Here is a 25,424-nt window from a genome sequence, read left to right as displayed (position 1 = left end):
TTATTTAAAATCTAATTTAAGCTTTTTATTTTAAAGTAATATTGGCATCTCGGTGGATGCAATATCGATAACTAAAGCCCGGAACACTAACGCACCTGTGACGATCAATACAGAATATTCTTCTGAGCAATTGATTCGAATCCAAGCGTATGAAAAATTCCACGATTCATTGGATCAAATCAGAACTTTTTTTAAAATCAATTGCTGTGTCCAATGACTTTCAATGATCTTGAGTTATAAGTCGTTAAATGCGATGCAAAAAGAGCTAAACACACAAAGATGTTTAAAAAATTATACTTCTATTTTAAAAAATAGGAATAGTATATGATTTTGACATTTTCATTAAAGATAAAATGTTTTAATAAAATATGTCTTCTTCGAAACTATAACCATATAACTTTATAAATTAATCATAATAAACCATAAATTATTACGAAAATCGCAAAACAATACAAGATTTTCTTATTCAGTTTAATCCGCTCTATCTGCATACGAGAGATGATGAGATTATTACTAAACATCCTATATAGAATTGTTTAAATCTACTTAAATCATTTTAATTCCAATAATTAATTCCAATTCGGAAATTACATTCAACAAAACCATTTATAAATAAATACCAAACGTGAGAGAGATCGCGACGATCTATTAAATTTATGTGTAAATGTAATATATAAACATATAAATATATATATAAATTTTATAAAAATTAAAAGACTAATATATCCAACACAAAAATATAATTGATATAGCCAATATTATAAAAATATTTTTATATATACGCGAGAAAAATACAAAGTGATATATAAATTTTTCGAAAATATGATTTTTTCTCAAGTACAAAAAATCATAAAATTATAAATTATATGTTATAAAGAGTATTCAGTCATACAATTTTTGTCTATAATCTGTTTTATGTATCTAATAGTTTCGATAATATTTGCTCGAAATTACATACATCTTTGAAAAATTATTTCAACCTTGTGCATGTGAGAAAGCACTTGTAAAAAAATATGTATCTTTTATTTTGAGCTGTTTTACAACCTATTCGAAGCTCTTCGAAATCGAAAAGGAATATTTCCACATACACTTTCAGTCAATATCTATTGAGCTGAGCGCTATATCATGTGCAAATGTATCTTCTTGAACCCCTTACGATTTTATGAGATTAGTGAATAAATAAATATAAAAAATATAAAACAAGATTTAAAAAATTAATTTAATTATCCCAATTGATCGTGAGAGTTGTAAAATTTTGAACTTCTTACCAAAGACTATCCCAAAACTCTATCAAATATCTTTGTTAATATTGAGATATACAGGGTGTTTCTTAATTAGTGCGAAAAATTTTAGGAGATGATTCTTTGTCGAAAATTAAGGGGGGTTTTTCATATAAACATATACTCCTTCCTGTGGAGTTGCACTCCTCCAAAAATGGGGGTAAAAATTAGGTTTTTATTTTTTTCTCTTTGGAACAAGTTAAAGAAATGAAATTAGATGGATATTTTCTATTAGTAAAAAGGTTATTTATTAATATTTTTTTTAACCTTCTGTATTGTTATAAGGAGATGAAACTAGCAACCCCTATTTAATTTTTTAGAACTTTTTAATGTTTATATGGAAAACCCCCCTTAATTTTCGACAAAGAATCATCTCCTAAAATTTTTCGCACTTATCAAGAAACACCCTGTATAAAGATTCTACTTTGATACAAAAAAATCATCATTAAATTGAATAAAATAATTGATTCTGGCCCTTCCTCATCTCCTTTAAAAAAAAGATTCCTCGAAAAGTTAGATATATGTGTTCTAATTCAAGAAAAATGGCAATCTCGAAATGTCCTGCACATGGATTAAATTATTGCAATTCTCCGGTTCTCTCACCTTGTCCATCGGCATTGAAGGGCACGCACGGCAGAGGTTCCAGAATGAACCAATCATGAGGCCGCAGTGTGTGGGGCAGTGGGACAATGACACACAGCTGCTGCGTTAGCGAGCGACGCACAAGGCCGGCTGTTTCTCGGCGACGGACACGCGGTCTCGTTAACAAGCCAGAATTAGGGGCGTTCTATCGAGAAGGACAATGCGACTCTTCGATTATGACACGATATACACTACTATACGGCTCCTCTTCTCCTACTCCACCTCTCACCACTTCACCACCTCAGCACCACCTTCCTCTTCTCTCAGCCTTCAAGGCAGTGTTCGTAAGCGGTGCTCGGGCTCAGGCTCGGGCTCCGAATTGCTCCCTCTGGATGTATAAGTACATCATGTACGTATGTGTCAAGTGTCTATGTATATTGTGTGTGTATGAATTTGTGCACACGTGTGTGTATGTATATGTATGCAGATATATATGTTACAGGCAAAGATTAGAATCTCGTGGTTTTGTTACTACAATGATACTTGACGATTCCACTGATATTATTAAGATTGCTTTGATATTGCCACTCATTAGCATTGCATTGGTCGTAGAATACACAGAAGTTTGCACTTAACTCCGTCTAATTTTACTTCATTAAATATACAACGATATATAAATTCAAATGTACAATCTCTGCCTTGGATAATGCTAGAACCGACTGCTAACTTTCATGGCTCCAAATTCGGGAAATTACTTTTAAAAATAAAACTTAATTATATTATTTTAAAAATATCTTGATGTCAGTCTCATTTGTAAGAATACACAATAAAATACATGAGTTTTAGCCAGATATTGAGACTCCCACATATGCACACATACATATACATATACACGGATACATATACAGACGATTTTAAATTAATCTTTTAAAATGTAACTATAATAAATATAATAAATTTAAAAAAACTAAATTTTAAAAATTAAATTAAATTACATGAAAAAGATGTTAAAATAACATAGAAGTTTGGTAGATAGAGTCGCTTTAGAAATTTCATTTCATCTATCACCACTTTTTCAAAATAGAATTACAAAGTTTCTTTGTGTGCAATGTAGAATTTAATTGAAGAAACTTAATGATCTATTAATGAATAAATTTAATGATAATATTAAAATTCGATGACTTTATTAGTATGAAAATGGTTTAAAAAATTCAATCATCATACTATACGTATAATTATATTTTTAAGCTCATCTTAAATGCTTTATATTATTAGGCTTTATATTATTATATTATTAGGTGATGAATAACTTGGATATTATAAGAAAATTTACTTTTCAGCTAAAAAAAGTAAATAAACATTTTGATTTTATGATTGATTTTATTTCATGTATCAGAAACAAATGGCTGATTATTTTCAAAAATAAATTATAAATATGATTATAGTATTCGAACAATATAATAATATAGTTATGTTGCAACGATAAAATTACATCAACAGAAGTATTCAGACGAAAAAGATATCGTACAATACTATAAAATCTTTAATAGGATCCGTCGATATTTTTTAAAACTTTTTTACTATAAAAAAATCTATTACAAATCGAAATAAAAAGATATTTTGCGATCATCATGTGTTTAATAATTACATATTTCATCGAAGACTTTATAAAGTATGGACTATCCAGAACCATTTCCATTTCTAATATAAAAAATCGCATATTAAAAGCAGTGGAAGAAAACTCAGGAACTAATATTAGAAGAATATTTTCAGGAATCAGTGCTCTTCTTATCTGAAAAATGTTTCTCTAAACTTTTCGAAGATTGAATTATCCATACCATATTCAACGAGTAAAAATATTCGCTCTGCCAGATTATTCAATAAAGTGTATTATTCAATAATGTTTTCTCAAAATATGTATTGAAAATATACTTTATATTTCATAGTTCACATTTTCATTGATAAAACTATATTATAATATATGATCTTACGAAATAGTCATCACACATGAACAGTAGAAAATTGTCTTACAATTACTAAAGCATCAACGTCGTTTTTTTGATGTGTAGATAGATATCTTGATGAATGATTGAATGGATGGATAGAATCTCATGAAAAATCTATCATTTCAACTAACAGATCTATTAAGTGAAATATAGAATTTATAGCAATCTTAAATGCCTGTAAGTGTAATTTAAAAACTAGAAATTTGAAAAAAGTTTACAATATTTTGTGATATGAAAATGTGAAGCATGTGTATCCCAATACAAAGAAGACATTCCGAACATCTTTTATAAATATCAAAATACAGGGTGTTCTAAAAAGATATGTCAAAAATTTAAGGAGATATTCCTCACACCTGAAGGATGAAAAAGTGTTATATGGACATAGGTGCGGAAATGCTTATTTCAGGAGTTATGTTGAAAATTCTGTTAGCTGTATTACTTACACAAGGAAAAATTTTGGATTAATTATTGTAGACGACAATCGTTTAATTAGGCTTATTTACATTTGGTTTTAATGTGACCTCGAGTATGTTACAATAATTGTTGAAAATGTTCACCATTTTCCTGAATACAAGCAGTGACACGTCGACGCATCGATTCACGGACACGTTCAAAAATGCCCTTAAAATAAAACCAAATGTAAATAAGCCTAATTAAACGATTGTCGTCTACAATAATTAATCCTAAATTTTTCCTTGTGTAAGTAATACAGTTAACAGTATTTTCAACATAACTCCTGAAATAAGCATTTTCGCACCTATGTCCATATAACATTTTTTCATCCTTCAGATGTGAGGAATATCTCCTTAAATTTTTGACATATCTTTTTAGAACACCCTGTATAAAAATATATAAAATAATTCTTTGTTTTTACGTCATATAAGCGATTTATGGAAATTGCATAGAAGCAAGCAGATTATTTGTTTTATCGAAACTGAAAATCGTTTTTAATTCTGACAAGAGTAATTTTTTGTTTATTGAATATTTTTTGTTCAATGTAATATATATGTATGTATATATGTGTATGTACACGACGTGCATTTATATATGTTTGTATTATATATTATATATATAATACAACTAAAAGAATATTTTTAATTGAAAAGAGAAAGAGATGACTTCTCACAAAAGTAAATTAAAATTGTAAAATAGAATTATTTCATGGAGTTTTGATTTTTAAAATTATAAAATTAATAATATATTTATGCTCTCTTAAATTTTTGAATAATGAATTTATATTGTATGTCGCCAAATTTATCTTGATAGTGATAATTAAAATATGAATATAACAGAATAATAAAAAATAATTTCTTAAAAAATTATGTATAAAATATCAACTTTGTTTAGAAACATATATTATTTTATATTGTTTTATTAAATGGAATATTATGCTGTTATATCGATATATTAATAATTGCTCAAGATAAATATGGCGACATGTAATATAAAGTCGTTAAATATTATTCTTTTCTCTTTAACTTCAAAAATTTATTTTGTCAATTAAAAGAATGTTATATTTTGTTATACATATTTTATGTATAATAGCGATTGTGTCAAAATAAATTAGAAGACATTATATGAAGTCACTAGAAATTGTTTAAACGTAAAAAAGCGTAAAAATATTAAGTCTTCACTTTCCAATTTTCTTGCATCTTCTATAAAAAATTTTATTTTACATATGTGATTTATTTTTATGCGAAAAATTACCTCTTTTCTGATTGTATATTAATTTGTATATACACATAATTACATATACATATAACACACATATATGATGGTCTACGGACATTTAAATAATATCCTTATTTGAAAACATGTAGAAACATAATTTTAAGATACAATTTTAAGACACATATGTGATATAGGAAGAACATCTCTTTATAAAATAAATAAATAAAGTCTAATAAAACACAAAATTATGAAAGAAGAAAAACTGTCTTTCTATAAAAAACCTATATTAACTTTAAAGCTTTGCAAATAATGATATTAAGCGATTTTTTGCATAAAATTAGAAATTCTGTATGCGTGTATGTTTATGTGTGTGTATCCTTATATTTTGTGTGTATCGTTAATATTTTCTTTAATATCTGTATATGTATATATAAAGCATCCGATAATAATTGCATCACCTCTTATGTAGATAGAGCGGGTTAAAATGCTAGGAAAATCTGCTAGCGTTTGTAATAATTATTGAAAAAATAATTAAAAAATGTTCACTAATTATTACAAAAATCCCAAAATGCTAGAGATTTTTCTACTTGGTTTAACCCATTCTACTTGCACAGGAAAAGTAATGCAATTATTGTCGGACACTCTGCATAAATACCTATATATATTTATATACATGCATATATATACATTTATACATACATGCACATATATATATAATATTTAAAAAAATTCCGATGTTTTATTTGTTTAAGTGTTCTATTGGATCATCCTGTATATAAAGCGAGAAGGGAGAAACACCGCCTGTGTGAGAAAGTATGTATCATTGTATGCGTGCGTATGCGCGAGTGTGGATGTACGTAATAAGACGCAATGCCGATATTCGCGTATACGTCATTCAACTCGATTTTTATCAAATAGAAAAAAAATCGCAAAATGGGTGATTTAGAATTATAATTGAGCTGCATCCGGCCTATCAAAATTGATTGGTCGAAAGCGGTAATAATGGGAAAATTAAACGATGAAGATGATGAAACGATAAAGCAAAGATCTTGCGAGATGCACGTGTAAGATGGACCACAAATAGATCGAGTTAGACAAAATAAGAAATGAGTCAGAATAAATTATCGTGAAATCTTCGGGGAATCCGAATCGAAGAATTGATCAGTTGGCGCTTATGTAACAAGTCACATTTCAAATTAAGCTTGAAAAAAAAGAATTTAATAGAACTAATCATCGAGGTCTTTTTGAATAATTTACCAATGAAAAAAAGATGGAGTAAAAACGAGATGGACCAAAGACTAATGAAATCGACCACTTCCCGGTTTTACCACTTCCTCATCTTCATCCTGACAAACTTTCCGTTTGTCACGTACAAGATTTTTTCTCTTCGTTATAAATTTTCTCTCTCTCTTTCTCTCTATCATTTATTCTCTTTTTCCCTTCTTCATTTATTTCAATATCTCGGTTGTCGGTCTAAACCAGAGTATCTTCGACACCTTGTCTCAATTGACTAGCTCGTCTTTTCTATACATATATGTATATTCGTATAGGCATCTACATGAGTATCTTCGCGAAGGAACCTGTGAAGAGAACTTTGGAAGAAGAAAAGACACATACCAAGTGCGATGGCCGACACATCGGTTAACACTAATCCCATTTAATTAAATTTTCTGGTTGCGTAAACGCTATAGATAAAAGCGGCGATCGCGAAACAGTAATACAATTGCTAGTCCAATCATATCTACATCGTCGGTGAGCTATGAGCGAGTGACACGTACCGGTAGTGATTCGCATTAACATATCCGTGTGAGCGTGTTAACGACAAATAAGCGAGACATAGAGAAGAATATAGCTAAAGAGAAGGAGACAGAGAGACGAACTAAGGTAAAAACGGACTTAATGTATAATGACGTTTTTATATTAGTGGAGTATCTCTGTGTGTGTGTTTGTGCGCGTATATGCCTATGAGCACCCAGGTGACACTCCGGACACACGTACAAATAGTTGTTACGACGAGACGGAGGGCAGAGCGAGAACGAAACCGTGAGAGGCACTGCTGGTCCCACTGTCGCCGCACCGACGTTGCGTAGAGCGCCGCGTCGCCGGCAAGACGGCCTGCGGAGGCGATAGGAGGGGTTGCCGGAGACAGGCGCAGGCGTCGAGCCGATGAAGACCGGGTCGATAGTCCGCAACGTCGTTCCTCCCTTGCCGGCCGGCTGCCTCTACTCGCTCTTTCTCCTCTACTTGTCTCACCCTCTTTCTCTTTCTTTCTCCCTTCGTATCGTCACCGCATCACTAAACTCCTCGCAATGACGAATTGATGATTTAGAGTTAGGGGATTCGAAATCGCGAAATTTCCCTTGGTTTCCATTTTTCGATGCAAACTAATATTATCGAATGCTGTGCGTAAAAGAAATTTCTTGATTTGAATGAAAATATCAAAATAATCAAATTATGTAGCTAGCATTCGCGTTATGTTAATTTATGTTAATATTTAACGATTTAAATTTTTACGCTTTACATGTCTTTTTTGAGTACTTTTTCATTATTGCGTATGATAATATTTTTTCTTCTGCAAAATTTCATTTAAAATTTTTCAAATTGCAATCTCCGTCTGTCTCCCTTTCTCTTTCTGTTTTGAGACTAAATTTTATAAATTAATCAAGTTAAATCTAGTCTGTATTTTTCTCAAGATTAAGAATAGCAAAAATCAACCGAATTATATTCAAAGTTAATTTGCATTACTAAAATCACTCGTAAAGTCTTAAACATAGTACTACACCAACCCACTGGGGTTCTAAAATCTCTTAATACATCAATAATTTTTTTGTTTCTTTCTGCATATATCTTTCCTCCTTACATCTCCTTTCGTTTCTTTTCTCTCTCTTTCTTTCTTTTTTTTATTCTTCCAATACTCTCCCCTGCTTTACAACTATCCACTTTGCTCCAGCATTTATTTTCTAAGTAAACTTTTGCTCCCGTTTGCTGTATATACATATACGTTGTTTGATTGTTGAAAACAGTTCCAAATTGCTTCTTTCTTAGAAAGTAGTAGTTTTCGTTCCTTGCGGTGATTCTCATCTTGCTCCGTCCGTTGTACCGATTTTCTTGTTTGCTCGATGTGTAAACGTCATAAACGATGCTGCTTGAAATATTCATATATGTTTCTTTTTAATTATATTCTTGTTTTAGTTTCACATAGTACATATATGTAAAGAGATGTTTGTTGATTGGCGTCAAACTATCCTTCGTAATCAAGCATTAATTATCTATTATTTTTAACAAGCCTTTTACTATTCTGTCCTTGGGATCTATGTCTACATCCTTTCTCTCTATTTCCTTTTCCTTTTTTCCTTTTCCCACTTTTCCTGTTTGCCATTCGTCGTGCTCATCACGTATCTGGCGCCGCAGTGTCGAGCCAGCAGAGTTGCAACGCGTCGGTGAACTCTTGGTGATCACCACAATAGGCGTGTTCCGAAAGTCGAGTCATCACCCTGTGACGTAACTTGAAATATGAGATGAAATTTTCGATAAAATTAAATTTTTCGATACTATCATCTTTTCCTTCACAGATCACAAGAGAGAAAGCAATATAAAAATGCTCTAGTTGGACAATTATTTTCGTGATATATATTTACGGTTTATAATAAACTGTAAACAATATACGAGATGCATGATGCATTCTATCATATATTGAATTTCCAAAATAATTTACATCGCCTTCATGTTAATCCTGTTCTTCATATTGAGTATTTAACAGTATATATGTATCTAAATATATGTAAAATAAAAAATGTAAATATTGATAATATGTGACATGTGTATGTGTGTACGCATGTGTATGTGATATACATATACAATGATATAATTTATAAAGGAAAGAGAGAAAGAGATAGATAGATAGATAGATAGATAGATAGGTGAAGATAGAGAAGGAAAAAGTAGAAAGAAAGCAAAGAGAAAAGTAGAAAAAAGAAAAGGAGAGAAAGAAAATAAGATGTGAAAAAATGAAAAAAGAAAGAAGACTCTTTCGAAGTAAAATCCTCTTACGATGATTTTGAATGAAACATGTTTATAAGAAAGTTTTTTAAAAATACAGCACACGAGGCCTGAATATAAAATATGTCACTAGAAATTATCATCTTAAATATCTCTTCAGAAACACATTATGCGAAAAAATGTTTCTTGATAAAAGTTGCTTGAGAGAATAATAATAAGTGCTTTGGTGACTATTAATGATCTTATAAAAATCACATCAAGATAATCTTAAAATTTTTAAGTAGAAATATATCCCTCCTTTTTATTGTAGATTTTTATAATTGATATCGAGACATTTTCAAAACAGTGTATATATAAATCTCTTTGTATTAAATACTTCTTAAATTATGAGTTTCTAAAGTTTAAATATCGTTCTCGCATTATTATGCAAGATGTATTGGGGAGATGTAATAGGGAGATTCCCTGGTTAACACTTTTTTATGTGTCAGTGCGATCGGATATGTGTGTATATGTATATATATATTTAGTAAATGTTCTAACTGTTGACCAGTTGTTCTAATTGTTGTACAATTTAATAATGAGCCAATCGATGATAAAAACTGGTATTAATGTTTTTTAATATTTCAAAGACAATTAATGCCACTTCAGTGATAATTCGGTGTCATCTAAATTTTACAAATCATCTAAATTTTGAGATTTGGTTCTGTAAACTCGGTCTTTAAATAATCTCAAATAAAAAATTCGAATTATATCAGGTGATCGGGATGGTTATTTGATTGTACCTCTCTCCTTCTCTATCCTTTAAAAAAAATATCATTTAAAAAATTTTGTACATAGTGCCGTTTAAAAATGTGAAGCGACATTAATTATCTCCAGAATATTGGAGATAATTAATGTCGCTTCAAAATTTTAAACGACACTATATATAACAGCAATTTTAATCAAATAATAGCAGTTTTAATCAATTGATTCACTATCAAACTGTGCAATAGTTCAAATAATATATATATCCACATATATATATATATATATATATATATATATATATATATGGAATCAAATATCCGTCAAACCCTCGTCATAAATTCTAGATAACGCAAATAATAGTAATTTTTATTCATATAACTCTAACTTTGGATTGAAAGGTAGTAGTAAACTCTCTCAAAAGTCATTTTTCTTGTCTTTAAAAGTACTTTCAAATGATTACCTATTCGACCTCTTCATGCCATTTAAGGTTTTTAAGCCATTCTCATCTCCTTGCCCTACTGAGATTGAAGGTGAGCATCACTTGGTTAAAATAGTTTTTATTATCCCATCAAATCCCTCACAATTCCTCTCAATCCTTTCTTTCTCTCTTTGTCTTTATTTCCAGTTATCTATCTATCTATTTGTACTTGTTATAAAGTTATCAAGATGTATCCCTTTTCACATACTATATATAACAATAATATTTATAAACAATAATATTTATAAATAATCATTTTTGAAAAACCTAAATAATAAAGAAATTTAATGATCGAATATAAAATAAAATTTAATCATACAAATATAAATTAAAATGTATTCCCTGAATAATATATTTACAGTGTTTCCCATTTTATAAACAGTCTTATCCGTCTCTGCTGCAATGACGCATCGTAGCTATTACAGAAAGACGCGTCGTAATGTCTAACATCGATCCGAAGTAGCGTGGGCCACTCTCGAGCGATATCCGCCTTGACCATGCTTCGATCCGCGTTAAATAACATATTCGTGACCTATATAAACCCGAGATTTCGCTGCTTTCTATTCAACTGAATATTTAAGGGAAGGAAAAATGTGTATGGAACTAGAATTTTCACAATGAATTCGCATCTAAATCCCCGCGAGCAACAGAAGAACTGGAAATTATTTTTTTGTCTCTCACACGAGAGAATATCGTTGCTTTATGTGGCTCGTACACAATGAGAAATTCATTTGTTACTTCAGCATATCTGTGACGACATATACAGAGTGTCTTTTTTAATGGAAACAACTATATATCTCATAAATTTGACAAAAAAATTTTAAACAAAATTTATAGAATTTGGAACAGAAGGAAATCTAGAAAATTTTAATTAATATCACTTTTCAAGGGAATTTAAATATCAATCTAATTTATTTAAATAATAGCCTTTTTATATAAATCGATCTTCACAATATCCGGCGTAAACAGTTATGAGAATAAGTCAGACAAAAATTAAATAAACGAGATATTTCATACTTTAATTTGATACAATTTTACATAAACTATAAAAAATATCTCGAAAAATATTTATTTTTGGATGATCTTAATTTAATATTTTTTCTATATCAAATAATGAGATATTTGTAAAGAAAAAAACAATTGTTTTTAAGAAAAAGTATATAATTTGCAACTACATAAGTATATAAATATCACTATTTATGAGTTAAATGTATTCTTTGTTTGAAATCATAGAAAAAAGAAACAGTTTATAATAACCTGATTTCAAGAGACAATCATGTCTCTCGCCCACGCACAATTTCGATCAGATCAAGCAAATAACAAGACAGGTGTGTGCTTGTGTGTTTATAATAATATTTTATAAATATTTTAGAATATTATATTTCAATAACACCGTCATTGCTTGAGTTTCTAAAATTAATCAATAGACTAAATTTTCATTATATAACAAAGACACTTTTATTTTTGCTTTATATACTCGATGAACAAATATATTATGATAAAAAATTTATGGAAATTTTCATTTAAGAAGCATTACGATTATTTTTGTCTTCTGGATATACTACCTCTCCAATTTCCGAGACAAGATTAAAATAATGACGATAGCTGCCGATATCAAATATGATAAATAAAATTATATACAAGATTATGCAAAATATGTCACAGATATATTCGAGATTATTATTTGACAATTGTTGAATTATACAGAGTTAATTATTAAAAATTTACCATTTCAAATATCTCCGAAGAAATTATTCAAAAAAATATAAATGAGTATTATGATTAAATGACAATATATATCACAATATATATATCAATCTAATGAAGCCGGAAGTTAATCATACCATAAGGCCGAAAATGACACTCCCCATAATGATATTTCAAATCGATAAAGTTTGTATAATTTGTTATAACACAGTGATATTTCAAATCGATAAAGTTTGTATAATTTATGCATTATATTAAATCAAACATTAGCTATATTATCAAATATTAGCTTCGAATAGCTGCAACTTTTATTATGTTGAAATATTCATATTATTATAAAAAAATTATGTATATCTCTTCTTTAAGAAATAACTTTTATAAGAAACTATAAACACAACAGTTTGCATTATTTATTTTAATATATATTTGTTACGGGGGGTCTATTTCTCTTAACTTAAAAAATCAAAAGGGATGGCCATTTATAGCCTATGTATAACGTTAATTAAAAATTTAGTTTAAATTGATATAAACTGGCTTGATAATAGCATATTATTAAATATTTTATCAAAGAGAGTAAATTTGTGCGAAAAAAGAGTATAGATACGGTGCACAAAAGCATAATAGAGGGAGAAAGGAATAAGGAATATGTGCACAGGGCCTGTTTTAAAAATAAAATATTGAAACATAATGTTTATGTAACGTCGTTTATGTATTGCTACAAATTGTACAACTATATATAATAAATATTCAACAATTACTGAATGTGTGACAAAAATGCTGGATACAATACAATACTGGAATCCCTTGTGATGTCACATTATCAAATTTTGATTTTATTCCTTTTAATGTCTTCATATTTATATCATATACACATCATATGACGCGCGAAGGAGATATTTTTTAAAAATCTACATAAAATTATCAATATTAATCTAATGGCGTGCTTGATTAATGCTTCGCTAAATATTCGTATAAAATATAAATTGTATTCATGTTGTTATAATTCAATCAATAAATATTATGTTTAATGAAACTCTTGATGATATATATCATTGATATTGAGATTTATAATATAATTGCACTATAACATATGGTATTTAAAAAATATATTTAATTGTTTGGTATGCAACAACATCTTGTTTAATGTGCAATACAAAAGAAATTTAGAATAATGCATCACACGTACGTTAATATTGAAGCATGCTTAACATCGATCATTCTCATTTATTTTCTTTCTTTCGTTTATTTCTGATCATAAATAATTCAAATACATTTTTATCATAAATAAAAGAAAGAGAACATACTATATAAAAAGATACATAAAAAAATTAAAAAATTTTAATTTCTCTTTATATAATTTAAAATACTAGATTGATAAACAATCAATTTTGTATCAATTTTGTTTTAGCTCTTCTACTAACAAATTTCCACAAACTTACAAATGTAAACGAAGAAGCAAAACACAAACTTTACTGTTAAAATTTAATTTGTTATAATATCCTAAATAAATGTCATCCTCCACTTTGGTTTTTGTAAAGAATTACTCAGGATAATTTTCCTTACATATCTAAATAGTGAAAAAATTGGTAAAATGTGACTTATTTATTCTAGTCACACACATATCATATACACACATATACATATATACATCTAGCACATTTAAAAAACTATATCAATCTGATTTCAATATTAAAAATCACAATAGGATTATTTATCTTTTACCTATATTTTTTTAAATAATAGGTGCTTATTTACGCTTTGGACAAAATTGAAGAATAAAATGTATAAAGTATAACAAAGCAAAACAATTCACACATTTTTGCATTTTTAGCTGAATTGTTTAATCTTTCTCTCTCTTTCTCTTTCTCTGTTTTTTCTTTTTCATATTTAAAATATAATTTCTATATTTAGATTTTCATAGAGAGAATTATATTTCTACATTTAGATAGAGAAAAAAAGGAAAAATATGCAAGTATATAAAATAACACATATGTTTCCCCCTATGCAGTTATCATTTCAAAGTGACAACGTTTGGGGTCAATAACACTTGATATTCTCCTAAGCAGTGTTCCTAACCTTTGGCATTTTATTGGAAAAATTGACGTATTTACTTCGTGTACTGTAACAGAAAATAGTCACGCGAAATACTGTATATTTTAAAGGAATGGATCTTCCATTCTCGGAACGATCAATCGAAATATACAGATCGCTGGTGTCTATAAATCGACTTTATAAATCAAAACTCGTCTTGTCGTCGGGGCGCACGTCTCCTTTCGTCAACATGGCCGTTCGATTCGCGTCACAATGGATTTAACTCGTTGCTTACACTCACCAGGTATTGCTTGCAATGTTTTTTATGCTTAATGCAGGCGGGACGCTTCTTTTTCTTGGAGGTAAGGGCAGCAGTAGCGGCGATCGACCCATTTCCGGACTTTTCCTTACGGGGTGTTGATAAATTCGATTTGTTCGCAGGCATCTTTCACCCAGTTCCAGCCTATTTTAGCTATTCTATCGCCAATTATTATATCAATTATTATATACCGATTATTATACCAATAGTCCGCAGATGCCAATGACAATCAATGAAAATAGATTTAATAGTCCAGTGATAAAAGAAAAAGACGATTGATAACGATCCAAACTTTCCTATTTCACTTAACACAGGCTGCGCACGGATACACGTGTACTTCTGTGTGCGCGCGTTAAGCTGAGATCGGGAAAACGCTAGAGATGCTTCAAAGTATTGCCCTATCCAATCAGAATAAAGAAATTTTTACCCTTTTTATCCCGATTGGTCAAACGAAAAACTTTGAGAACTAGCTTCGAGAAAAATCTATAAACGATACAACAATAGTTTATTTGTATTCTTGTAAATAATAATTAATAATCACTGCTAATAGTACTGATTGTGCTACGCAGCATCAATAACACTAAAGTTGATTGATGCAAATGTTTCTAATAAATAATAGTACAGATTAAAACGAAACAGATAGACTTATATGTTATTTGCTTCCTTTTTTTTTTAAATCGGAGTCGTCCCTGTACTTTTATTTAGGACACTTAGGGAGAGAGAAAGAGAATATATACTCGCTCCAATATAGAGTTCAATAATCTCATATGGTGAAATATGATGCAAAGGCAGCCATTTCTACGTGGGCAAAATGTTATACCGGGTGTCGTAGAATTCGATATCCCGTATCTCTTGATAAGACGTAATAATGAACGTATACAATACGGATAAAATATTATGTAATATTTTCGCCCTATCACAATGGTATATATTGCGACATATAAATTATTTTTTGATAATAATTTTGATAAAATAAATTAAACATTTTACAAATACAAGAGAAGATAAAAAATAAATTTTGTAATTGATACTTGATGATTGCATATTTAGTAGTAGTAGTAACGATAATGACAATTCTATGAAATATAAATGCAAAGATAAAACTAACAAATTTCAAGTATATATATATATATATATATATATATATATATATATATATATATATATATATATATTGTACATATAGTGTATATATAAAAATAAGAAATTACGCGCTGTTTATATATATATATTTCTTACCTAATATATTCTGCATCTGCCTGTGACATAATTACATCCTTTTTTTGGCACTGCCAATAAAGTTGCACACAACCACAGATTCTATATCTATATTATACTAGACCGTTAACTGCGATGCTAATGATGATGCAAGGATAGCCATTTTTATGTAGTCACAATATATAAGTGTAAAAAATATATATATATAAGTGGTCCATAATAAAAGAGGTCGATATTTTTGTTTATATATATATATATATATATATATATTATATATATATTTATATATATATTTATAAATATATATATATATATATATTATTTATATATATTTATAATATTATATATATATATATATATATATATATATATATATATATAAACAAAAATATCGACCTCTTTTGACTCTTTACTGAAGTATTATATATATATATATATATATATATATATATATATATATATATATATATATATATATATATAATACTTCAGTACATTAACATATTCTGCTACAAAATTATAATGGACATGGGAAATTTAATATATAAGACAATTTATATTATATTTCTTGTCGTATTTTTTTATTAACAATATCATGTTCATTAAAAATGACATTTTATTGGATATAAAATCATCTTTATAAAATACTGAACATTTCTGTATTAATAATTTTGGATTTTATTAATTGCATTTCATAAAATTATCATTATCGTTACTATTGTTAAATATGTAATCAGCATCAATTGCAAAATCTCTTTTATTTTTATCTTCTTTTATATTTGAAAAATAATAAGACTATTATCAAAAAATAATTCATTTATCGGTCACAACACATTATTATGATAAGAAATATTACATAACATCTTATTGTCTTTATGTAATTTTTTCTCGTTTGAATATTTCATATCAATTTCTTTATAACAACGAATTGTTTACAATTTTATTTTTTTATCAAAACATTAAATACGTTTAAAATATCATCTTTTTCGTGCAAACCTTTTTTACATTTAAAATTTCATTCTTTTCGTTAACATTTAAAACGTTATCTTCTTTGTGCAATGGAAGCCATGTCTTCTGAATATTAATGATAACAATGTATTTAGTTTGTAATAAATATTGCACTATATTGTATAAGCTTGATAATTATTATTTCGCATCTTTTTATTAATCATAAATTTTCAAGGAACAAGAATGCGAGAAAATAATATGGTAAAGTGGTGGTACCGCATGATTTATATTCAACATAATGTCTCGGATGTTTCAGTCTTTCACTTTCTTTGACACAACGAACTTCTCAATCGCGTGTAACAGTATTCTGACATTAAGTATTTACCGCTAATAGGTAATGTCAAGTTCTACTTTTTTGTAAAGCTTTCGTCAAGTTTTTCTTTATAGTCGATTAATTTCTTTTATTGCAAAACAAAAATCAATCGACTTCTATTGTTTAATTTGCTGTTATTTGCTGTGCTTTCATAAATTGTGTAAGTAAATAATGAAATATTATTTGAAATTTATTGGATCACACGTAATTTCAACCAAGCCAATCAGAAAATAATTAAGGTTCTTGATCTCTCGCTGATGAAATATTGAACCATTGTGAGAAAATCAAATAAATTTTCTTGCGACATACATTAAAATAAATTAGTTTTTTCGTATCCTATGATACACATTCGATAATACAGATTGATAAAATATACCGAAAACTATTTTTCTATTTTGTGAACTAAGAAATAATTGTAAATTATGATCATCATAAAGTTTATTTTAAAGTTTATTTCATAAAGTTTATTTGATTATCATAAAGTTTACTTTTAACTTCTGTCAAATATAAAGTGAGTTATGCCTACATTATTGTAGCATATAAAAAAAGATAAAAATTTTTATTATATTTTATAAATCCATAGCATCAAATAATAGCAAATAATGATATACGAAGAAACTTATTTGTTACATATTTTCAATATTCCTCGTTTTCGTCACTGCTTGAATAATACTCGTGATCTTTTTTTCTGTTTCCATTATGTTCAATTCTTGACGTAGAAAATTATATATCAATGTAATGTTACACTTTTAAGCTTCATGTAATATTTTTAGAGATTACTTACAATTAAAAAAGCAAATATCTAATTTCACTTCTGCAAAAGAACCAAAACAAAATAATAAACTACACTAGTTTCTAGGTATTTTTCGCGAAATAGATAAATTTGCATATACAGAGAAAAATTAACCGATCATGCATTTGCATATGCATATGAAGAGAAAGATCAACCAATCACGCAATAATTCTAATATGAAGAATGTAATAATATAGCATTCTTTATATTAAATCAGTGGTTAATTTTTTTATGCATATATATTATCTGATTATGCAGAATATTTTTAATGTAACATAGTACAATCGGGCTTTTAACATAATATATACAATATTTTAAAAAATCCATTTTATGCAATACAGTTCCCAACTAATTTCATTGGAAACTCTTCTTCCGATGAAATAATTACGTTGAAGTGAAATGTCATTGAAGTGAAATGTCATTTCATATTGTAGTCACAGAATTTCTCTTTCACAAGATGAATCATTTTTAAATGAAGAATGACGATTTCACCTTCCATTATTATCTTTGTTAATAAGTTATAAAATCCAATACTACATAAGTCATATATTGCTTGTAAATTGATATCACAAAATAACATATAATTATAAGACTATCAGTTTATCTCTTTTTTTATATATTTTTGCTATATATATGTATATATATTTATTTATTTATTTATTATAATATATTTTAAAGCACACTCGAAAAATTATGATTTTTTTCTTTGAATTATTTGAGCCAATTAATTGAACATATTATGTTTCGCAAACCAATTTTTTAAATAAAATTATCTATCTTTCTTTAATATATATCAATTTTCCCTATTATTCTACATATAAAAACATTAAAATATAAAAATATTAAAGTAAAATATTTTGAAAAGTAGATAATTTAGAGAATATTTTGATTTTTCGTAATATACCTTTTATTTAATGTTCGTTATGAAATTGAATTAATTGTTTTTACTCATCAATCAATAAGTTCTGAAGGTATAGGAATAGAATTACAAATATATTTCAACGTATTACTCCAGAAGTGAATAGTTCAAAGTGAATCATTCAAAATAACTTTGAAATTCATGTTAAAAAATGTACTGATATCCAAACAACGTATTTGAAAAGATCTACTATATAATAAATATATAATACTTTTTTATCACAGCCTCATAAACTAAATATTATTTTACCTAAAAATTAATTATTAAATATTCTAATAATTAAAATAAATATTTAGTTCTTACTTTCAGATTTGTATAAAATCTGAGAAAGAAATATTCCAATAACCTATTGAACTTGACAATACCTCGAATAGACGACGGTGACTTGTGGTAATCTGCATTGTTTACATTGTTCTATATTTTCTCGCAAATAAGTAGTCGTGTAATTGCAATATGAAGTATAAACGTACTAAACAAATATAATAATAATCTAATAATGAAATAACGCGAAATATAGCATAACAAAAACGTTTTTTTATCTGATGCATCGAAGACACATTCTACTTTTAAAAGTGCAATCGCAAAAATCTGCCAGTGAATGAGGAGACAAAGAATATTCACGAACTTAATTGTTTAAAAAATATACGGACAGGAATAAAAGAATTAAGCACACGCCAACAGTGCAGTGAAAGATGGGCATCGCGACAATAATCGCTGTAAAAACTGCTGCTATAAAAACTGCCACCTTGCTCTTTGGCATTGGCAAGATTACTATAATTCCAGCATTGATTACCGCGCTCGCGTACTTCAATTACGATCTTATAAATCCGGAGAATCATCCACGCGTAACGAGAGAATTGAAGAAAAGCTACGACTTCATTGTAATAGGCGGCGGATCCGCTGGTAATGTGGTCGTTAACAGATTAACCGAAAATCCCGAGTGGAATGTGCTGTTATTAGAGGCCGGAGGCCACGAGAATGAGATAACTGACGTGCCAATACTGTCTCTATACTTGCATAAAACTAAAATGGATTGGCAATACCGTCCTCAACCGCAAGACACGGCGTGTCAAGCTATGGTCGATCACCGATGCTGCTGGACCAGAGGCAAAGTATGGAATCATCAAGTTAAAATGCACGAGAGAGAACCAAGAGCAGTATATTTAAAAATATTAAAATTATTGAAAAATCAATATTTGTATATTTACACACCTAACCGCTTTAGATTTTCATATATTTTGTTCACTGCAACATGATTTGACTGATAAATATTTTAAACAATGAATACTGTGCAAAAATGCATTCATGACTTTATCGATTTAAAATCAAGCTTTTATCGCATTGAAATATTAGACAACTGTCAAAAAAATGGCATAAAGTCAATTAATATTTCGATAATTAAAATTATATTCCTGCTATTAATAAATTTTTGTTTAAAAAAATGAATTAATTTATATATCTAATAAAATAAAGAAAACATTGTATATTTTATACACCAAAGAAAATTATCGAAAATTAGATTAATGCATTTACGTTGTAATTACACTGTTTTTATTTTTATTTGTGATTATGTTGGTTTATTTTGCGCAATCTTTACAGTTAATTAATTATTAACTTTATTAATTAACTTTATCAATTAACTTTAGGCTCTTGGAGGATCTAGCGTTTTAAATACGATGTTGTACATTCGCGGCAATCGACGTGATTTTGATCAATGGGAAAGTTTCGGCAATCCCGGTTGGGGATATGATGATGTACTTCCATATTTCAAAAAATCACAGGATCAAAGAAATCCATATTTGGCACGCAACACAAAATATCATAGCACAGGTTTATATTAATGTTTCAATTATTGTACATACTGAATGAAACGTTATAAATATTTCTTATTATTTTGTTTTTATCACATTGGATTTCCTAGGAGGATACTTAACCGTACAGGAGTGCCCTTATGTCAGTCCATTGGGCATAGCATTTCTTCAGGCTGGTGAAGAAATGGGTTACGATATTCGTGATATCAATGGTGAACAGCAAACCGGGTTTTCGTTGTTCCAGTTTACAATGCGACGAGGTACTAGATGTAGCACTGCTAAAGCATTCATACGACCTATTCAACTAAGAAAGAATTTTCATCTCTCTACATGGAGCCACGTGACTCGGATGCTGATAGATCCGAAAAATAAAAAAGTATATGGGGTAGAATTTATCAGAAATGGTCGTAAAAAAATGGTGTTTGCCAAGAAGGAGGTGATTCTCTCCGCCGGCGCTATTAATAGTCCACAATTATTAATGCTTTCGGGAATAGGACCGCGTATGCATCTAGAACAACTGGGAATTCCTGTGATTCAAGACTTGCCCGGAGTCGGACAGAATCTGCAAGATCACATAGCAGTCGGCGGACTCGTTTTTCCAATTGATTATGAAGTTGGCATTGTAATGCCACGAATGATAACTATCAAATCGGCACTAAAATATGCTATCACCGAGGATGGCCCATTAACGTCCAGCATCGGTCTCGAGGCGGTCGGCTTTATTTCTACCAAATATGCCAATCAAACCGACGATTGGCCCGATATCGAGTTCATGCTAACGTCCTCGGGAATCAGCTCCGCTGGCAGTCAAGCGAAGGAAGCTCATGGTTTAACCGACGAATTTTACAATCAAGTATTCGGTAAAATCAACAATCACGATGTCTTTGGAGTGTTTCCAATGATACTCAGGCCTAAGTCGAGTGGCTACATCAGATTGAAATCCAAAAACCCCTTGGATTATCCGCTACTCTATCATAATTATCTAACTCATCCGGAAGATGTGGCAGTACTTCGCGAAGGTGTCAAGGCGGCAATCGCCTTCGGCGAAACGAAAAGTATGAAGAAATTTGGTTCTAGATTTCATAGCAAACTAATACCCGGTTGCGAGAACTTTTCGCTTTATACCGACGAATATTGGACATGCATTCTACGGATTTACACTTTGTCCATATATCATTTGAGTTGCAGTGCTAAGATGGGCCCGCCTAGTGATCCCATGGCAGTCGTGAATCCGGAGCTCAATGTTTATGGAATCGAAGGTCTCCGGGTCATTGACGCGTCAATCATGCCAGCTATTACTAGCGGCAATATAAATGCGCCCGTTATCATGATCGGCGAAAAAGGCGCCGATTTAATAAAGGCAACATGGATGCGATCGTCTCATTCCAAAAGCAATAATATCACTGCCGCTACTTCTTAATACCTCAATCGATTTAATAATATTGTATAATCGTTTATATTACATTATACAATATGCTTATATATTTTCCATTCATAGGTATCATTTTCGTCTCTTAATTAATATTGATCTATTTTGTTTAAAACTATTCTTGTGTGATATCGATTGGATTTACCGTTGACTTTAATCGCTTTTAATCTGACTATTTTTTATCAAAGATAAAATAATTCGACTTCTACCAAAGTTAATGAAGGAGAAAAATTTCCTTCCATTATCAGCTACTTATTTTCACCAATGCTTGAGCATAATTTTATGCTCGTTTTCGACGTCATAATGACCATTTTTCTATTTATCTGTATTCTATCTTAATATAACTTTGCTTTAACTAATATAATGCCAAATCATCGATAAAAATTATGTATGTGATTTATTGCAATTTTTATAATATATAATATTGTTGATAATAAAATTATAATAAAATAAAATTAATTAGACATTTAATTATACATATTTTTCTATGTTTGTACTATATTTTCTATTATATATACTATACTTTATCTCATCCACTTATCTCTTTAAACATTATGTATGATTTAATTGATAATTTAGATTTATATCAGTCAAAACAAAGTTTTCTGATTATTACATTAGTGAGTATTACACTATATAGATGGATGGACTACAAAAAATTAAAATAACATAAGCACATACGTTATAAGAATAAATTATTATATTTTGTTATATAATATATAATAAAAGTATATAATGAAATTACTAACACATATTTTATCATATAAAATAAATAATTGATTAGAATGATGAATTAATAAGAAGTTAAAATATTTTCTATATTTTTTAAATTTATGTTTTAATTTGCAAATGTAATATACTTTAATGTATGTTGAAAGAATCTGTCAAAAGTTATGTGATTTAATTTGTTCTAATCCATCCATTTTAAAAGGTAACAGATTTACTTATAATTTATAATTTCTATAAATCTGTTACCTTAAAATTAAATAAAAATTTGTTACTCACCGACATGATGCGCAACAGCGAAGTTGTTGATATTGAAGTTGTTGTTATGTTGTCTGTAACATACAAATATAAAATCCAAATTATAGCAATATTCAAAATATAACTAATATTTAAAAAAATTATTGTATCGAATTTATTATAAATTTTGATATAAACTTTTGAAAAATATGATAAATAAAAAAATTCTAATTTCTATATGTAATATATCTAAATAATTGTATTATTAAGAAATATTTTATAAAATATTAAAATATTTACATAAAAATATTGACTAATACAAAAAAAATTTTGTTATAGAATTTTAAATATTTAAAATTAAAACCTGGAATACATATACGTTATATTATGCGATAATTTAGAATGAACCGTTAAAGAAAATAAAAAATATATAGAAAAAATAAAAAAAGAACGAACATTATATTTATTTTCAAATTAATATAAATATGATAAATAATTTACACAAGTTATTTACCGCATGTGTGTATGTGCTGCGGACGTTGCACGATTTTTCAGATTTCCTTTTCCTCTCTTGTACATCCATCGTTGTTTCCTCGTGGCACTTATTCACTCGCGAAAACACGATTTATTACGATTAATCGAATACGTGGAACACTTGCACGGCACTCCCGATCGCGGAACAATCACACGAGATATATACTTTATTACATCGTAAGAAGCACGAAAATTACGATTTGCTTGACGTTTACGAGGCTAGAATAAAAAATTAATGAAAAGTAATGAAAAGTCGAGATATAACAATCGTTTAATTAATAATTAATTTATACACATTTTATGCAAAATTTAAAAAATCGGATGAAATATATTTAACTCTAAGCACTGTTAATAATTATTATTCTTATTAAAGTTAATAAGCATTGTTAATAATTATAATAATTATTATCCGTAAGAGTCAATAATCGAAGAAAATTGCAATGAAATTTATCATTTTTATCCTTGCCGTTTTGATTTTTATTTGCAATAATATGCATTTTGATAGAGATTTATCGTTACAATACAGTTTCATACCATTTATTAAAAATTTAGTAAATTGTAATAATGTCGATACAATACCAATCGATTGAAGATGTGAAATTCGGCAATATACGAAGCACTTTTCACCACTACTTCATTTTTCGAGGGTCACCGTGTGAATGATAACAAGGCATGTAAAGGTAAACAATAGCGCGCTGTACAACCGCCAAGGCCGAACATGATGATAAACTCGTTGACCAAATATTTTACGTACTATAACATATATCTACACGCGGAATATTAAATTATAGATTTTAATTTCTAAGTTAATTAACTGATTATTTATTAAACGATTAAATTATTGATTAAACGATTTATATATATATATATATATATATATATATATATATATATATAAATCGTGTAATAAATAATCATTTAATTAACCTAGAAATTAAAATCTATAATTTAATATTTCGTGTAGATATATGTTATAGTACGTATAAAGAATTTGGACAACGAATTATCAAAATAACATTATGTTCGGCCTTGGTGGCGTACAACGCGCTATTGTTTACATTTACATACCTTGTATTCACATGGTGACACTCGAAGAATGAAATAGTGATAAAAAATGCTTCGTATATTGCCGAATTCCATCTCCAATCGATCGGTAGTAATATCGAAACGTAATTCGATATCATTATTACAATTAATTTTAATTATTTTTAGTAATTATTATTACAATTATATATTATTATTATATTATTATTATTATAATTATTATAATTATCATAGAAATTAATTACTACTTACTATTAATTGTATTCTTGTATCAAATAATTATCCGTTACTGATCGCGATCGCGTTTAGAAAAGGAATTTAAGTAGGAGTATTTCGCGCCATTACGTTTCTGTTCGATTGTTGCCGCGCAAATGATGACGGAGCCGAGAGCCGAGGCACGTACTAGCGCGTTATTGTTTACGCCGCCAAGGTCGAACACACCGTATTATTCCGATGAAATTCATTGCCGAAATATATTTTACACACACACACACACACACACATATATATACGAACATTTTAAAGCGTAAATTAATTATCTATTAAACGATTGATATATCTCACAGAGCTTA

The 25,424-nt window shown here is 28.5% G+C and overlaps 2 protein-coding genes across 17 annotated transcripts in view; one reads left to right on the top strand and one right to left on the bottom strand.

Annotated features, from left to right (window-relative positions):
* Window positions 1-25,424, bottom strand: part of LOC145961175 (uncharacterized) — a 66,829-nt gene that overhangs the window by 40,115 nt on the left and 1,290 nt on the right. For 8 of the 15 annotated variants that reach the window (XM_083081083.1, XM_083081085.1, XM_083081095.1 and 5 more), the window contains exon 1: window positions 14,803-15,158. In XM_083081083.1, coding sequence (XP_082937209.1) covers window positions 14,803-14,946 — 144 coding nt within the window. In that variant the 5' untranslated portion in view covers window positions 14,947-15,158. Of the gene's footprint in view, window positions 1-1,883; window positions 2,251-6,238; window positions 6,258-7,435; window positions 7,468-7,537; window positions 7,804-14,802; window positions 15,159-23,316; window positions 23,370-23,788; window positions 24,028-25,424 lie in introns of those variants that run through there. The other 7 variants (XM_083081092.1, XM_083081093.1, XM_083081091.1 and 4 more) reach the window with 6 other exon arrangements.
* On the top strand, window positions 2,220-22,821 carry LOC145961181 (glucose dehydrogenase [FAD, quinone]-like). 2 transcript variants are annotated; one of them, XM_083081110.1, is made up of 4 exons: window positions 2,220-2,271; window positions 6,292-6,352; window positions 20,718-20,901; window positions 20,993-22,821. In XM_083081110.1, the coding sequence occupies exons 1-4, from the start codon at window positions 2,255-2,257 to the stop codon at window positions 22,300-22,302; spliced, it is 1,572 nt and encodes a 523-aa protein (XP_082937236.1). In that variant the 5' UTR covers window positions 2,220-2,254; the 3' UTR covers window positions 22,303-22,821. The 2 variants fall into 2 exon arrangements, with proteins under 2 accessions (XP_082937236.1, XP_082937237.1); XM_083081111.1 differs by lacking the exons at window positions 2,220-2,271; window positions 6,292-6,352 and adding an exon at window positions 19,496-20,183.

The sequence above is a fragment of the Camponotus vicinus genome, unplaced genomic scaffold (genome assembly GCF_025532165.1).
Source record: "Camponotus vicinus isolate PSW18456_S1 unplaced genomic scaffold, iyCamVici1.0 SCAF_11, whole genome shotgun sequence".
NCBI lineage: Eukaryota > Metazoa > Arthropoda > Insecta > Hymenoptera > Formicidae > Camponotus > Camponotus vicinus.
The sequence above is the reverse complement of the archived record's forward strand: the minus strand, read 5'-3'. Positions and strand labels throughout refer to the sequence as shown.

Bases quoted from the DNA above. Each gene is read 5' to 3' on its own strand.
- LOC145961181 (XM_083081111.1), top strand. From the start codon at position 19,764: ATGGGCATCGCGACAATAATCGCTGTAAAAACTGCTGCTATAAAAACT. The intron at 20,184-20,717 runs GTATGGAATCAT...AATTAACTTTAG, and splicing joins GCTGCTGGACCAGAGGCAAA to GCTCTTGGAGGATCTAGCGT. The intron at 20,902-20,992 runs GTTTATATTAAT...TGGATTTCCTAG, and splicing joins CACAAAATATCATAGCACAG to GAGGATACTTAACCGTACAG.